The sequence below is a fragment of the Staurois parvus genome, unplaced genomic scaffold (genome assembly GCF_062004578.1).
Source record: "Staurois parvus isolate SC_StPar_1 unplaced genomic scaffold, SC_StPar_1.0 ptg000818l, whole genome shotgun sequence".
NCBI classification, from domain to species: domain Eukaryota; kingdom Metazoa; phylum Chordata; class Amphibia; order Anura; family Ranidae; genus Staurois; species Staurois parvus.
The window spans coordinates 7975125-7993486 of NW_028318614.1; the positions used below are offsets into that span (position 1 = coordinate 7975125).

At 43.7% G+C, this 18362-nt stretch overlaps 2 protein-coding genes across 3 annotated transcripts in view; one reads left to right on the top strand and one right to left on the bottom strand.

Moving 5' to 3' along the window:
* The window catches only part of DDB1 (damage specific DNA binding protein 1), a 46562-nt gene extending 44341 nt beyond the window's left edge, over positions 1–2221 (bottom strand). The window contains exon 1 of the mRNA XM_089655011.1: positions 2064–2221. Within this exon, the coding sequence (XP_089511137.1) occupies positions 2064–2124 (61 nt within the window). The 5' untranslated portion in view covers positions 2125–2221. The remainder of the gene's footprint in view (positions 1–2063) is intronic.
* An 83-nt stretch (positions 2222–2304) lies between these two features.
* TKFC (triokinase and FMN cyclase) overlaps positions 2305–18362 on the top strand; it is a 45446-nt gene continuing 29388 nt past the window's right edge. The window contains exons 1-4 of one of the 2 annotated variants that reach the window (XM_089655012.1): positions 2308–2391; positions 10716–10909; positions 16206–16245; positions 16479–16668. In XM_089655012.1, coding sequence (XP_089511138.1) covers positions 16240–16245; positions 16479–16668 — 196 coding nt within the window. In that variant the 5' untranslated portion in view covers positions 2308–2391; positions 10716–10909; positions 16206–16239. Of the gene's footprint in view, positions 2392–10715; positions 10910–16205; positions 16246–16478; positions 16669–18362 lie in introns of both variants that reach the window. The other variant, XM_089655013.1, reaches the window with a different exon arrangement.

Below are 18362 nucleotides of genomic sequence, written 5' to 3' on the forward strand. Positions count from 1 at the left end.
CCCCAGAGAAGATAACAGTTTCACTAATACTGCAGAAACTAGCTGCAATACTATGGGGAGAGGGGGGGCTCCTGCTGCTAGTAAAAGCAATCCAGCTGGCTGCTAGCATTGCTTTTATTAGAGAGCTGAAAAATGTAAACCCTTATTCTTGCTCGCAGCAGGGCTAAATAGAAACACCTACGTGACACCCAGAACTACATGTCCCAGGTGTCAGGCAATAGGATCTGGCTGTCAGCTGCTGCAAGGCACACAAGGGGGATCAGTATCTGGAAGGAGAGCGAAGAACCAGTAAACATGTCATTTACCGGCCTCTTTCCTTTCCTGAATAAACACGGTGAGTGATCTGTATATTACTGCACGTCCGCTTGTGAATGAACAAGGAGCCTGCGTACAGAGTGCTTCTGGTTCATTCATCTCCAGTGCAGCTGAGGCAGGGACTGAGGAATCCATCACTTTCTCTTTCAAAAGTGAAAGGACCCCTGAGATTCAACCAAAGTCACCCCCAACAAGGCTGTTTAAAAAAAACATTATAGAACAAAACCTGAACACCTACACCCACCCAGGCTGGGGGGGGAAGGGGGGGAAGGGGGGGTTAGGTACACCTGCACCCACCCAGGCTGGGGGGGGGGGTTAGGTACACCTGCACCCACCCAGGCTGGGGGGGGGGTTAGGTACACCTGCACCCACCCAGGCTGGGGGGGGGGGGGGGGGGTTAGGTACACCTGCACCCACCCAGGCCGGGGGGGGGGGGGGGGGGGTTAGGTACACCTGCACCCACCCAGCCCGGGGGGGAAGGGGGGGTTAGGTACACCTGCACCCACCCAGCCCGGGGGGGAAGGGGGGGTTAGGTACACCTGCACCCACCCAGCCCGGGGGGGAAGGGGGGGTTAGGTACACCTGCACCCACCCAGCCTGGGGGGGGAAGGGGGGGTTAGGTACACCTGCACCCACCCAGGCTGGGGGGGGAAGGGGGGGTTAGGTACACCTGCACCCACCCAGGCTGGGGGGGGGGGGGGTTAGGTACACCTGCACCCACCCAGGCTGGGGGGGGGGTTAGGTACACCTGCACCCACCCAGGCTGGGGGGGGGGGGGGGGGTTAGGTACACCTGCACCCACCCAGGCTGGGGGGGGGGGGGGTTAGGTACACCTGCACCCACCCAGGCTGGGGGGGGGGGTTAGGTACACCTGCACCCACCCAGGCTGGGGGGGGGGTTAGGTACACCTGCACCCACCCAGGCTGGGGGGGGGGTTAGGTACACCTGCACCCACCCAGGCTGGGGGGGGGGTTAGGTACACCTGCACCCACCCAGGCTGGGGGGGGGGTTAGGTACACCTGCACCCACCCAGGCTGGGGGGGGGGTTAGGTACACCTGCACCCACCCAGGCTGGGGGGGGGTTAGGTACACCTGCACCCACCCAGGCTGGGGGGGGGGTTAGGTACACCTGCACCCACCCAGGCTGGGGGGGGGGGTTAGGTACACCTGCACCCACCCAGGCTGGGGGGGGGGGTTAGGTACACCTGCACCCACCCAGGCTGGGGGGGGGTTAGGTACACCTGCACCCACCCAGCCCGGGGGGAAAGGGGGGGTTAGGTACACCTGCACCCACCCAGGCTGGGGGGGGGGGTTTGGTACACCTGCACCCACCCAGGCGGGGGGGGGGGGGGGTTTGGTACACCTGCACCCACCCAGGCTGTGCGTATGACTGAAGTGTATTCACCTCACATTCACCGACATTCCCAGAGACTTTATCCAGCATTCACCACACACGGGTCACCCCCTGCAGCCAATGTGGATGTGACAATGAGGGGTGTCAGTGTGTAGAGAGGGGGAGGGGAGAAGCCCTGTACACAGCAGACAATGGATTCTGGCCAAGGTCAGCCCCATCTCCCAGGTAATATCAGTGTATGAGCCCCGACGATGAGAGCGGGATCCCAGGCCGGACATGACACCACCCTCCTCCGCTGTATACAGAACAAGTCCGGCTACAGAGCCCCGGGCCGGGAAGACTCCATGTACTGACCAGGGGAGAGCACCGACCCCCTTTCCGGACACACACTGACCTGTCACGCAGGCATTGACCGCAGTGGGCTTCTGTGCCGTCACCACGTAGTTGTACGACATGTTGGAAGCGAGCCGAGCTCCTGTCGCGGCGATACACTGAGCGACAGGCGCGAAAACACTCCGCAACAGGCCGTCACCTAACGGAACCGGAAGAAGAGATCAAAGAGATGAGAGAGGGAGGCTAGAGCGCCCCCGGCCAGGACCATAAATTACAGGAGAGGAGGGGGGAAGAGAGAGTACCAGGCACCATAGAGGGGAGATAGAGAGAGCTGTGAAGGCCATAGAGAACGGACAGGGAGGACAGAGCGGTTCCATCTAGCAGAGAAGGTACAGGGGCTATATGGCAGGAGGAGAGAGGTTAGAGGAGAAGTCCTGGGTGTATAGGAGGAGAGGGGAGTCCTGGGCCAAAGCCATAATACATACTATAACATGAGGCCACCTAAAATGGACCTTCTGGACTGTCTGCTCCAAACATAATAGTAATGGTAGTATCCCTGCTGCTGGAACCAAATCCCTTTTTGAGTAAACTTTCCCAAATTTTGGGTTGTCCCCAGAAAAGTAATAGAGGGGAAATCTTCCAATGGGGACACTATATCTGGTATCCTGGGGGCCTCACCGAATTCCTTTAATTTGTAGAGAATTTCTCTCATGTCCAGTTTGGCTATGGAACAGGAAGTGAAGGGAAATCTCTGCAATGGGAGACAGATGGTGAAAAAAAATCTAACCCTCCTTAAAGCAGAGCTCCACCCAAAAGGGGAAGTCCCGCTTTAAGCCTTTTTTCCCCCGTTCCCCGCTAAGGATTGGTGCCTTTGGGGAGTGGGTACCCGAATTTGACAAGTACTGCTCTCACTTCCGGTGTGATCACCTAAGGCAATCGGAAACAGAAGTTGTCCTCCCTCCCTCGCACGTCCCATTCAGGAAGCGCAGGAAATGAAGAAAAACTTCTTCAACGTGACAGTTGTGCATAAAACTAGGTTCACACATATGCAGTCTAAATGTGCTCAGTTTTGGTGCTATCAAATTTGGACCGTGTATGTGGTTCACATATATGCCTTTTTAGATGCGGTTTGCACTGTCTGAACTTGGATGACATTGTGTTGAACTGTAAAATTGGATCACACTGCCCAAAACTCACACACAACCTTTTTCGCAAAACTCAAAGCTGCTCATCCGCATATACTGTATATGAGTGCTTCCCAAAGGAACACCTTTCAATACACTGTCATCCGAATTCAGACAGTAGAAAATGCATCTAAAAACACATACAGTTGCAAGAAAAAGTATGTGAACCCCTTGGGATTACGTGGAGTTTTGCATGAATTGGGCATAAAATGTGCTCTGAATGTCATCTAAGTCACAACAATAAAAGAACACAGTCTGCTGAACATAATACTACACAAACATTAGATGTTGCCATGGTTTAATTGCACATAACATGTAAACATTCACAGTGCAGGGAGGAAAAAGTATGTGAGGCCCTAGCTTAATGACTTCTCCCAGAGCTAATTGGAGCCAGGAGTGAGCCAACCTTGACTCCAATCAGTGTGATGATATTGGATGTGTTGCTGACAGCTGTCCTGCCCTTAAAAAACACACACCTGTTTTGGGTTTACTGGTTTCAAGAAGCACTGTCTGATGTGAACCATGCCTCGCAGAAAAGAGCTCTCAGAAGACCTACGATCAAGAATTGTTGACTTGCATGAAGCTGGAAAGGGTTACAAAAGTATCTCCAAAAGCCTTGATGTTCATGTGTCCATGGTAAGACAGACTGTCTACAAATGGAGAAAGTTTAGCACTGTTCCTACTCTCCCTAGGCGTGGTCGTCCTGTAAAAATGAGTGCAAGAGCACAGTGCAGAATGCTGCATGAGGTAAAGAAGAATCCCAGAGTGTCAGCTAAAGACCTACAGAAATCTCTGGCACATGCTAACATTTTTGTTGACACATCTACAATAAGGAAAACATTAAACAAGAATGGAGTACATGGGGGGACACCACGGAGGAAGCCATTGCTGTCCAAAAAGAATATTGCAGCACGTTTGAAGTTTGCAAAAGAGCACCTGAATGTTCCACAGCACTACTGGCAAAATATACTGTGGACAGATGAAACCAAGATTGAGTTGTTTGGGAAGAACACACAACACTATGTGTGGATAAAAAAAGGCACAGCACACCAACATGAAAACCTCATCCCCACTGTAAAACATGGTAGAGGGAGCATCATGGTTTGGGGCTGCTTTGCTGCCTCAGGGTCTGGACGGATTGTTGTCATTGATGGGAAAATGAATTCCAGAGTTTATCAAGACATTTTGCAGGAAAACGTACGACCATCTGTCCGCCAGCTGAAGCTCCGCAGAGGATGGGTGATGCAACAGGGCAATGACCCAAAGCATACAAGTAATTCAACAAAACAATGGCTGCAACAGCACAGAATACGCCTTCTAGAGTGGCCCAGTCAGAGTCCTGACTTCAACCCGATTGAAATGCTGTGGCATGACCTTAAGAGAGCGATTCACACCAGACATCGCAAGAATATTGCTACACTGAAACAGTTTTGTGAAGAGGAGTGGTCCAAAATTACTCCAGATCGTTGTCCAGGTCTGATCTGCAACTACAGGAAACGTTGGGTTGAGGTTATTGCTGCCAAAGGAGGGTCAACCAGTTATTTAGTCCAAAGGTTCACAAACTTTTTCCTTCCTGCACTGTGAATGTTTACATGTTATGTGCAATTAAACCATGGCAACATCTAATGTTTGTGTAGTATTATGTTCAGCAGACTGTGTTCTTCTATTGTTGTGACTTAGATGACATTCAGAGCACATTTTATGCCCAATTCATGCAAAACTCCACGTAATCCCAAGGGGTTCACATACTTTTCTTGCAACTGTATATGTGAACCAGGGCTAAAACAGTTGTCTCCTCTGGAAGATTTCTCCTCTGCCTGTTATAGCCACTAGCAATAATCACTGTCTTCACCTGGCAGGATGGCTTTTCCCAAACCGCCCCCCGCCAGGAGAATACAAAGATTTGGGGGGAGCGATTCCCCTGTCAATACTCTCTGTGGTTGCAGGAAAGAAATTTGCTTCATGTATGACCTGCCTTAGGCTGCCCATACACTGTACAATCTGATTGTATAATCTCCTTTGAATCTCTCATCAATTAAATAGTGCAGTGCCCACCTGATTTTATCTTAATTGAATTGAGTTGTTTAGGTGTGTCCTCATGTTACACAGTTTTAGTAAAGCAGGCCATAGACGGGTCGAACATCGGCCGATTTAAAAAAAAAAAAAAAAAAATCGGTTGTTCAATCGGCCAACATTACCACCAATGTTAAAAAAAAAATCGGCCGATTTTCGACCCGTCTGGCCGGCATTAACCCCATAACTTCTGTCCCTTGCAGAGACGGGAGCGCACCATACAATGTGACAGCAATACAAATACATTATTTGGATACAGATGTTTTTATTTAGATACAAATGGATACATTTGTTGCAACCGCAAGACTTTAATAGCGGACTTCTTTGTTGCAACCGCAAAACTTTAATAGCGGACTTCTTTGTTGCAACAGCAAGACTTTAATACCGGACCTCTTTGTTGCAACCGCAAGACTTTAATAGCGGACCTCTTTGTTGCAACCGCAAGACTTTAATAGCGGACTTCTTTGTTGCAACCGCAAGACTTTAATACCGGACCTCTTTGTTGCAACCGCAAGACTTTAATAGCGGACTTCTTTGTTGCAACCGCAAGACTTTAATAGCGGACTTCTTTGTTGCAACCGCAAGACTTTAATAGCGGACTTCTTTGTTGCAACCACAAGACTTTAATACCGGACCTCTTTGTTGCAACCGCAAGACTTTAATAGCGGACCTCTTTATTGCAACCGCAAGACTTTATTAGCGGACTTCTTTGTTGCAACCGCAAGACTTTAATAGCGGACCTCTTTGTTGCAACCGCAAGACTTTAATAGCAGACTTCTTTATTGCAACCGCAAGAGTTTAATAGCGGACTTCTTTATTGCAACCGCAAGACTTTAATAGCGGACTTCTTTATTGCAACCGCAAGACTTTAATAGCGGACTTCTTTGTTGCACTCGCAAGACTTTAATAGCGGACCTCTTTATTGTAACCGCAAGACCTTAATAGCAGACTTCTTTGTTGCAACCGCAAGACTTTTTCATCTAAAATATAATAGCGGACTGGACTTCCAGTTCGTAGGAAGGATTCAGGTGTCTCCCATTCCTATGATCAATTCACTTTAGCAGAATAAAATTTCTTCTTCTTCTTTGCTCATGCGCAGATTTTTTATCGGTAAAACGATCGGCCGATTTGCCCATCATTGCCGGGAAAATCGTCCAATTGTCAAAATCAGCCGCAAATTTTCTAACATGACCGAAAAAAAATGTGCAAAAACGGCCAACCAATTAACCCACTAACGGTGCGAAAATCGGCCGATTTTTTTTTTTCTTCAGCCGGAAAATTGGCCGATTTTCAACCCGTCTATGGCCGACATAAATCTAAGGAAGATTGCAAAGAGATTGTACAACCAGATTGTATCATTTATAGTCAACCTTAAAGGATAGGTTCACCTTTTGACAAAAATAATAAATGCAAATCTTTTTGCAGGTAAAAAAAGGGTGCATTATTTTTGTTGCAGGAGTCTGTAAATCATTGCACCAGCAATTGACAGATTGCTGGTGCCATGCAAGTGTCCTGCAGACCTGTCAGTATAACTGCTTGCCTGTATGGACAAGCTGATACACTGATAGGAAGAAACAATGAACTACCACGGTGCTCACAGCGCCGTGGTATTTCATTGAGAACTTCAAGCTGACAGCCACCAAGGCTCAGGACTTGTAGTTTTCTTATTCACAGAGGACTGGGAGGAGAAGATCCCCCGCTAGCTGCCACATTCAGTAAGCAAAGCACCCACTAAATGCAACCCAAACAAATAAACGGGGCCACCCTGCAACTGTGCAATGCATGCGGTTGTGGAGTGCTAGTGCGGGGAACAAGGGGTTAAAGCAGATGGTGAGGAGGTGACAATGTATTTGACAGGTGGTGTTGTCAAATGCTCTCTGTAGAGCGTGCTGAACGAGGATTGCTATGCAGAGATCAAAACTTATGTAAACTCTAAGAATGCTGCTTATGTTGGAGGGGACAGAAATCTTAGGGAAGACCAGGGATAGAGCAGTAGACAGGTGTATGGCCACTCTTGTTAGTAGAAACATATCTGGGTGCTTGGAAAGGGTTTTCTACTATTTTTTCAATAGGTATGGAAAGTGTTTTAAAATAACCCTTCCTTTAAACTTTTATATGTTGTAATATTGCAGTACATCAAATTATTTAAATATTCTAAATAAGCAATGAACAGCGTTAACACTTTCACTGCCAGCGTGGTTTTTTTTTTTTATTTGTTTTTTTGCTCACGTATTAAAACAAATTATTACTGTCACTTTGATGCATGCAGCAATATCTAACGTAGCACAATCTTCTTTTTCATATGTTGCCGCACCTGACTCATGCAGGGGATATTGGGCTTAAAATGGGGGCAGGGGGTTAAAAAATGGTTTTAGTGTTTTGTTTTTTTTTAATTTGTTACTTTACTTTTTTTAATTTTTTTACTTAACTTTATTGCTATTACTGCTGTAGCAGCCAGGAGTGTGTGTAAAAGCCACTGCTGCCACCAACGTATACAGTATATTAGACGTGTGCGGTGCATTCCGTTCAAAATCGAAATACGGACAAAAGTTTTGTTATTCGGAGATTCAGATGTATCTGAATTTCAGAATTACAATAGTAATGAATTTAAACGAATCCAAAATAACGAAACTAAATTTCATACGAAATAACAAATAATCTGAATTTGAATTGAACTTGAAAAAAATTCTAAATGTAAACATATTGCTGATTTCCTTCAAGGACTGTGGGTATTTGTGTAAGAATATAGCCGTCATCTGAAATTTGAATTTCGTAAAGAATACAATAAAATAGAATAGAAAAGAAAAGAAAATAATAGACTAGAAAAGAATAGAAAATAAAGGAATAGAAGAGAATAGAAAAACAGAATAGATTAGAATAGAATAAAATAGAATATAGCCGTCTTCCAAAATTTGGAATAGAATAAAATAGAATATACAGTAGCTGTGTTTGTAGTTTCGAAATTCAAATTTTAAATACAATAGAATAACACAGAATAGAAAATAAAAAAGAATAGGATAGATCAGAATAGAAAATAAAGGAACAGAATAGAAAATAATAGAATTAAATAGAAAATAAAAGAATAGACTTGAAAATAATTGAATAGAGTAAGATAGAAGTCTGAAATTCGAATTTCAAAATTAAAATTTGAATAGAATGGAATAAAATAGAGAGAATATAGCTGTCTTCCGAAATTCAAATAGAATAGTAACAGGTATTCTATACAATGAATTTGGATTGATTTGATATTTCCAATTTGAATTCAAATTGAATACTTCAAATCCATTATAAAAATTTTAATCTGGTTGAAAACGAATAAATGAAACGAATTTCCTTACGAATGCAACAAAAAAAATTAGTACTAGTAATGAATCGAGAGGAAAAAAATGTTTTCGTTCTGCACATGTCTACTATATATTACATTGGTTGCAGTTAAAGGGTTAAAAGGGCCATCCCTGTCTAGTTGCTTGTGTTATAAAATAATTCATTCTTAAAGAGCTTCAAAAATCAAAACTAAGACTATAAAGTCAGAATTTTAGTAGTACCTAACAGCTTAGGACAACCTTTCCTACCCCTTTTAATACAAAAGAACCTTTTGAAGTAATTTACAAGTCTCATGGAAGCCCTGCTAAATGATTATATCTACAGCTCATGGTACATCAGTATTGAGTAGGTTGTAGATACAATAATAGATAAAAGAGTAAGGGCTGTTCCATGTGCCATGTTCTGTGTATTTGACACCTGAAGCAAATTACATTTTAACACCCTTCCCTTGCTCTATAGTACAAAGTTATTTTCACTAATATGAAATAATTATGTCCAAAAACACACATTTTAGTGCCCTTTACTTTGGTTTCAGTAGAGAAATGTTGCTTTACATTGGTTGTCACTGGAAAAGTGCTTTCTTACATTGTTGGTTGTGTGTATAAATGGGTGCTGCAGCGACCATCGGCTGGAACCGAACAGAATCTGAAAGGGAGAATGTCACCAGAATGTGTGGTCACGTGCCTGATGAAGGGGTCCTGGGAGACTCCAAAACGTTGCCTTGCTGAAACTATGTGATCGTTCATTAAAACATTTGGGCCCGTATTGGTGATCCTCGGTGTGCTGGTGACATTTTACCTTGATCACATGACATGGTAAAAGGCCTGTCACAGCAGCCTTTTTCCACCTGATCAGCTTTGTCCAATCACAGCTGACGACCATGTAAATACACTTGCCAGCAGTACTTTCCTCACGCTGTCACAACATCAAAGGAGACATCTGCACTGATAATCAGGGCAATGATTGTCAGTGCCCTGATTATCAGTGCAGCCCCAAAAGTGCCCGGAAGTGCTGCCCATCAGTGCCCAACAGTGCTGCTCATCATTACCCAGCAGTGTTGCAAAAAGTGTTGCCCAGTAGTGCTGCCTATCAGTGCCGCCAGTCAGTTCCCTTCAGTGGTACCTATTATGGCCCATCATTGCCGCCTACCAGTGCCCATCAGTGTCGCCTCATCAGTGCTGCATCAATGCACTTCAGTGAAGGAGAAAAATTACCTGTTTGCAAAATTTTATAACAGAAACAAAGAAAACCTTTTTTTTTTCTAAATTTTTGCTATTTTTTCGTTTATAGTGCAAAAAATAGAAAAACCCAGTGGTGATTAAATACCACCAAAAGAAAGCTCTATTTGTTTGAAAAAAAACCATAAAAAATTCATATGGGTACAGTGTTGCATGATCACGCAATTGTCATTCAAAATGTGACAGTGCTGAAAATTGGCCTGGGCAGGAAGGAGGTAAAAGTGCCCAGTAGGCAAGTAATGCTGTTAGGCTAGGTTCACATTGCGAGCCACGTTTTACGCACATTCATTTGAATGGGCTGCTGTGCCTCCTGAAACACAGGGAAAAGGTCCCTGCACCATATCTGGAAAGGCAGCCCGCAAGGGAACCGCAAGTGCAGTGCTGTTCGCAGTTCGGGAGCGATTTCTAACGTGTGCTGCATGCGCTTAGGAAATAATGGCATCTGCGCACATTTAATGCATTTTTCTGTATTCTGCATTTTTTGTGGCTGCGGGAACAGGTATGGACCCACAGCGGGAACCTCCCACACATGTGAACGTAGCCTTACTGTTTGTTCAATGTATGGAAATGCTTTAGTGTGCATAGCCCATAGTCAGGTTCATTCTAATTTTTGTATTTCCCTTTAAATAGAAAACATTGGTACTTATATGTGCATCAATTATCTTATCAATGACTAGTGAAAGAATAATAAATGATCCAAGTATCAAAGGTGACAAACAGAAACAAACTGCAGACCAACGCAATCTATTTCTTTCCCAAGCGTCCTTACCTGCACCCAGCTTGCAATGAGTTACACCTTTTGGACATATGAAAACATTATAGTTATGTAAAGGACTCTGCGACTGCATAATCAAACGGAGGAATTATAGCGCTTTTTGTTTTTAACTTTTCTAGGATTCAAATGGGCTATTTCTCAAAGGCTTTGTAAACGACCCAGAATGCACTGTGGCCAGTTGCACAACGCTTGGCCAAACTTACTGTCACATGTCTAAATTGTAATACTCTGAACCAGGTGTAAAGTTCCTCCACAATTGCCGCTTCACAGAAGTTTCCTGCTTTTGAATGTGATCTACTGTAAACTCTGTTCAGTAAGTTTTGTCTCCTTCTTTGCATCTGTGTATATATAGCTTGTGTGCTTCAGCCCGCAGTCTGCTGGCACTGGGAATCCAGGGTTTAAAACTTTCTTTTATTGCTGTATATTGTATTTTATGGGCTTCATGACACTGTGCACCTGTACTGAGACACCCCTCCTCACAAGGCATTTTGGGTTTGCTACATTTTGTGATTAAACCTTATTTTCCTCTGCAGCCCATTTAATACTGTCACAGTTTGTCAGTCTAACATGCACCTCCTGCTTGCATGGATTACTTTATCTTCCCAAAGTCATTGTGCAGTTTGTAATCCAAAGACAAACTAACTAAACCAGTGCTCAAATCCTCATGCAGTTTAAAGACAATTCTGAATGCCAAACGAAGAGGTGCTGCCCTTCAAAGATCGGGGAATCTAGACATTGGTGAACAAAAGCAGACAAGGGCGTACTCTCATCGTGCATTACCGTGGTACACCACGTATTTATTGTGTAGACAAATAGATATATACTCACAAACCAAAGGAAATTAAAAGCAAATGATGTAGTCCGCAAAGACAGTCAATAATGCTGTGCCCTTGGTAGGGATAAGTTATTATATATATATTAGTGTACACATCTTTTTTCAGTGCATAGTAACAAGTGTGCCAATGGCTGCTTCCTGTTGTTTCTGTTTCATTTTAATATACATTTTCACATTTTTACTACCTTTTTATTGTATTCTATATGTGGCTGAGTCACCATCAGTTATGCTCTTTTATGTTTTAATGTGTTTATATGCTTTTATGGGTTGATGTTTAGTTTAGAAGCATATGTTAGCATATATTAGGAGTTTTTTATTTTGCATATACATATTTGTATAAAAAAAATAACTCTTTTGCACATTATACACATTTTTTTTTATATTGTCATTTTTATTTTACATCAATAATGTTTGTGTCCCTGCTGGCTCAGCTTATGTCCAATTGGAGGGTGTTCCACCTACACCAATATTTTTTTAAACTTTGTTAAATGTTTTTTTTTTTTTTACCCATCAATCAATTATGTTATGTGTGTATGTGTGTATGTATGTATGTATATGTAACAATTTCATATTATTTTAATGTATTGTACGTATAGGTGTATGTGTGTATATACAGTGGGGCAAAAAAGTATTTAGTCAGCCACCAATTGTGCAAGTTCTCCCACGTAAAAAGATGAGAGAGGCCTGTAATTGGCATCATAGGTAGACCTCAACTATGAGAGACAAAATGAGAAAAAAAATCCAGACAATCACATTGGCTGATTTGGAAAGAATTTATTTGAAAATTATGGTGGAAAATAAGTATTAGGTCAATATCAAAAGTTCATCTCAATACTTTGTTATATATCCTTTGTTGTCAATGACAGAGGTCAAACGTTTCCTGTAAGTCTTCACAAGGTTGGCACACACTGTTGCTGGTATGTTGGCCCATTCCTCCATGCAGATGTCCTCTAGAGCAGTAATGTTTTGGGGCTGTCGCTGGGAAACACGGACTTTCAACTCCCTCCAAAGGTTTTCTATGGGGTTGAGATCTTGAGACTGGCTAGGCCACTCCAGGACCTTGAAATGCTTCTTACGAAGCCACTCCTTCATTGCCCGGGCGGTATGTTTGAGATCATTGTCATGTTGGAAGACCCAGCCACGTTTCAGCTTCAATGCCCTTGCTGATGGAAGAAGGTTTGCACTCAAAATCTCACGATACATGGCCCCATTCATTCAGGCCTGTACATGGATCAGTCGTCCTGGTCCCTTTATGGAGAAACAGCCCCAAAGAATGATGTTGCCACCCCCATGCTTCACAGTAGGTATGGTGTTCTTTGGATGCAACTCAGCATTCTCTCTCCTCCAAACACGCCGAGTTGTGTTTCTACCAAACAGTTCTATTTTGGTTTCATCTGATCATATGACATTCTCCCAATCCTCTTCTGGATCATCCAAATGCTCTCTAGCAAACTTCAGACGGGCCCGGACATGTACTGGCTTAAGCAGGGGGACACGTCTGGCACTGCAGGATCTAAGTCCCTGGCGGCGTAGTGTGTTACTGATGGTAACCTTTGTTACGTTGGTCCCAGCTCTCTGCAGGTCATTCAATAGGTCCCCCCGTGTGGTCCTGGGATTTTTGCTCACCGTTCTTGTGATCATTTTGACCCCACGGGGTGAGATCTTGCGTGGAGCCCCAGATCGAGGGAGATTATTAGTGGTCTTGTATGTCTTCCATTTTCTAATTATTGCTCCCACAGTTGATTTGTTCACACCAAGCTGCTTGCCTATTGCAGATTCAGTCTTCCCAGCCTGGTGCAGGTCTACAGTTTTGTTTCTGGTGTCCTTCGACAGCTCTTTGATCTTCACCATAGTGGAGTTTGGAGTGTGACTGAGGTTGTGGACAGGTGTCTTTTATACTGATAACAAGTTCAAACAGGTGCCATTGATACAGGTAATGAGTGCAGGACAGAGGAGCCTCTTAAAGAAGAAGGTACAGGTCTGTGAGAGCCAGAAATGTTGCTTGTTTGTAGGTGACCAAATACTTATTTTCCACCATAATTTGCAAATAAATTCTTTCCAAATCAGCCAATGTGATTGTCTGGATTTTTTTTCTCATTTTGTCTCTCATAGCTGAGGTCTACCTATGATGCCAATTACAGGCCTCTCTCATCTTTTTACGTGGGAGAACTTGCACAATTGGTGGCTGACTAAATACTTTTTTGCCCCACTGTATATACACACATACACCTATACGTACAATACATTAAAATAATATGAAATTGTTACATATACATACATACATAACATAATTGATTGATGGGTAAAAAAAAAAAAATCATTTAACAAAGTTTATAAAAATATTGGTGTAGGTGGAACACCCTCCAATTGGACATAAGCTGAGCCAGCAGGGACACAAACATTATTGATGTAAAATAAAAATGACAATATAAAAAAAAATGTGTATAATGTGCAAAAGAGTTATTTTTTTTATACAAATATGTATATGCAAAATAAAAAAGTGGGAGAACTTGCACAGTTGATGGCTGGCTAAATACGTTTTTGCCCCACTGTATATATATATATATATATATATATATATATATATATATATATATATGTATATATATTTTTTTTTTTTTTTTTCTTCTCATTCTTTTATCATATTTTATTATTTCATTATGGTTTAATTTTTCCAATTGATTTTTGCAGTTTGGTTCACGTTGGTCATCCATTTGCCCCTTTTTACATGTTTACATTTTTGTATTAACAATTCATTTATATTATATTAATTGATTTATATCTTAATTAATCTTTTTTCATCATTATCATCAATATACTATAAATGTATGCCACTCTATCCTAACACACACATTTCCTTTCAACACTTTTCTCTTTAGGCATTATATACATTATTTACATTATTTATTTTATTGTTAGATCTCTTCATTGATAAATAGTGCACTTTTTAGCACCATCAAGCTAGTCCCATTCCCTCTCCTTCCGCCCTCATTTTGACACTTGTCTTCGGCAAGTGTCTGGCGGCTCGGCACCCCGGCTCATGCGTGGTTCGTGTGTCATGCGGCGCGCATGGGTCTGTTTGCATGGCGCAGGCACGTCTACAACATGCTGTCATTCACGTTCACACTAACCAGCCGCGCTGGTTGATCATTATTTATCATACAATATACATCATATACATTTATTAAATGGTTACTCCATCCATCCAACCACCACTATGCACCTGTACTACACATAGTTCATTATGTTACAGCATCATTGCTGTCCTTCTATGAGGAGAGTTTCTATTGAGATGTGGACTGTTCATCTGGAGGCATGTTTACTCTCTTTGGGGGCACATGTGAGTACACTTCTGGCACATTATACAAACCATTTGCTTGTTAGTGTTTTGTTTGGTTATTTATGCGGTCTCTGTGTAGAATGTAGATGTATTTGTGTAGGTGTGTCTATGTGTATGTATATGTGTGTATGTATATATATGTATACATATTGCATGCACTTCATTGGCCTTTCTGTGCATATATATGTATTTTTTTTTTTTGTGTGTGTGTGGCAGGTCAGCCTTTTCTGTGATTGGGCCGTTGATTGGGTGGGAGTTCCTTTTTTCCCTTCTCTGTGGCATTCTTTGGTATATAAGCTCGGGACCAGCAGGCATACATTTTAGCTCTGACGAAGGAGGTTTGTCTCCCGAAACGCGTCATCTTATCCCTATCAAGGGCACAGCATTATTGACTGTCTTTGCGGACTACATCATTTGCTTTTAATTTCCTTTGGTTTGTGGGTATATATCTATTTGTCTACACAATAAATACGTGGTGTACCACGGTAATGCACGATCAGAGTTCACCCTTGTCTGCTTTTGTTCACCATGCAGTTTGTGTACAGTTGCTGTCTTACAGTGAAACATTTGTGCACTCAGTCCCTTGTCACTGGGCATTATTCTGTGTTAGTCTCATTTCACTATGCATTCTAATTAACTGTCAGTCCCCTGTCACTGATTATCTGTCCCCTGTCACTGGCCATTCTGATCTGTCAGCCCCCTGCCACTGTGCAACCTGAACTGCTAGTTCCATGTCACTTTGCATTCTGATCTGTCAGTCATGTGTCACTGTATATTCTACTTGGTCCCCTGCCACTGTGCATTCTGACCTGTCAGTCCCCTGTCACTGAGTATTTGATTCCCACACTCTTGTCACTGTGCATACTGCTTTATCCGACCCCTATCACTTAACATTGTGTCCTGTATGTCCCCCATCTCTAAGCATTTAGACCTTTTATTCCCTTGTTACTAAGCATTCTGGGTCTGGGGTCCCCCATAGCATTGCATTCTGTATCATTAGTCTGCTGTAGCTTCACTTCTTTTTGATGTTTCCTGTTGCTACAATTTCCCTGCTGTCCACCTCCTGCTCCGTACCATTTATACTGAAACAAGCAGATTTGGAAGTTGTTGCTTTGCATTCTGCTGTCATTTTCATGCCATTATGACTCCAATATTGTTAAAAGTCAATGACTGCACATTCCATGTATAAATATAATTAACAGTTTGCATCCTGTGCTGTGAGAGTTCCGTCATTATATATACAGTATGTATATATATGTATGTATGTGTGTATATATACATATATCTATATATATATATATATATATATATATATAGATATATATATATATGTCACAGTATTATGTTATATGAGATATGATGCTATACTGTATGTGATATTATGCAATATTTATTATGTTATATAGTTACCGTATGTTATATCTGTTCTTACAGATTATACTAGGCCTACCTAACGGATCCTAGAAATATGGAGGTTTGTAACTTTTCTTGCATTATTCATGTTAATCTGTTCAGCTATGGCTGCTTTATTTGTTTTATGTTAAATGCACTTCATGAGTCATCTTTACAGTGGTAGAAGTTTTGTGTCAGCTCCTATGCATCTTTCCCACTTCCATTACCTGTTATACCATGATCATATTAGCATCAGTAACCTGCACACTGTCCATTATCCTGCCATAACAAGTATAATTGACTTCCATGTGTTAGGTCAGTAAGAAGCTTCTGAACTCTGTGTCTGGCTGTGTTGATGACGTTCTACTTGGCCTCGCAAGTTGCAATCCTGATCTGAAGGTGCTAGAAGGTCATCGTGTCATACTACGAGCGGATCTCAGTAATATAAAGGGACGCGTGGCACTTCTGTCTGGGGGAGGCTCTGGGCATGAACCAGCACATGCAGGTAAACTTTTGCAGAATAACACATATATATATATATATATTATTATTATTATACAGTATTTATAAAGCGCCAATAGTTCGCTCAGCGCTGTACATTACAAAGGGGTACAGAACATGTGACAGAACAATACCAATACAATGCAAAACATGAGGGGATCGAGGGCCCTGCTCTTTCAAGCTTACAATCTAGGAGGGAGGGGATGGTGGCACAGGAGGAGATAGCTGTGGGGGATGGAGTGGTAGGAAGAGTGGAGGAGGTCGGCAAGTTAGCAGGGGGCGGGGTAGGCTTCCCTGAAGAGATGGGTTTTCAGGGTGCGCCTAAAGGAGAGGAGAGTAGGTGATAATCTGATGGGTTGGGGCAGGGAGTTCCAGAGGATGGGTGACACCCTGGAGAAGTCCTGGAGGCGGGCATGGGAGGAGGAGACCAGGGAACTAGAGAGAAGGAGGTCTTGTGAGGAGCGGAGTGTGCGTGCTGGGCGGTACTTGGATATTAGGTCAGTGATGTAGTTCGGGGCAGTATGGTGGACAGCTTTGTACGTCAGCGTTAGGATTTTGAATTTGATCCGTTGCGCAATCGGAAGCCAGTGGAGGGATTGGCAGAGGGGGGTGGCAGAAACGGAGCGGTTGGAAAGGTGAATGAGTCTGGCAGCCGTATTCAGGATGGACTGAAGCGGGGATAGCCAGCGGCGAGGCAGGCCAGTGAGGAGGGAGTTGCAGTAGTCGAGTCGTGATATGATGAGGGAGTGGATGAGCTGTTTAGTGGTTTCTGGAGTTAGGAACGTGCGGATTTTGGCGATGTTGCGGAGGTGGAGTCTGCACGAGTTTGTTAAAGATTGGACTTGGGGCTGGAAGGATAGGTTGGAGTCCAAAATGACACCAAGTACTCTGGCCTGCGGGGCGGGTTTGATGGTGGCGTTGTTGGACATGATGGAGAAGTCAATGGGGGGTGGTGTCCGGGCTGGAGGGAAGACAAGAAACTCGGTTTTGGAGAGGTTCAGTTTAAGGAAGTGGAGCGACATCCAGTCTGATATGTCGCTCAACAGGTGTGTGATTCGGGCGGAGACCGAGGGGGTGAGGTGGGGGGTTGAGAGATAGATTTGTGTGTCGTCGGCATAGAGGTGGTAGTTGAAGCCGTGAGAGTGTATGAGTTGGCCAAGGGAGGAGGTGTAGATGGAGAAGAGAAGGGGCCCGAGGACAGAGCCTTGAGGGACCCCAACAGAGAGGGGGAGTGAGAGGGAGGTGGTGGCATTATAGATAACGCTGAAAGAGCGTTGTGACAGGTAGGATGAGAGCCAGGAGAGAGCAGAATCTCTGAGGCCGAGGGAGTGTAGTTTTTTGAGGAGGAGGGGGTGGTCGACTGTGTCAAAGGCCGCAGAGAGGTCAAGGAGTAGGAGCACTGAATAGTGGCCATTAGCTTTGGCGGTTAGCAGGTCGTTGGAGAGTTTGAGTAAGGCAGTTTCGGTGGAGTGTAGGGGACGGAAGCCGGACTGTAGGGGATCGAGGAGGTTGTTGTCGTTGAGGTGAGAGCATAGGCGGCCGTAGACTAGGCGCTCGAGGAGTTTAGATGTAAATGGGAGCAGGGAGATGGGTCTGAGGTTGTTCGGGTCATTGGGGTCCAGGGAGGGCTTTTTAAGTATGGGGGTGATGTGTGCATGTTTCAGAGGGGAAGGGAAAGTGCCGGAGGAGAGGGAGAGA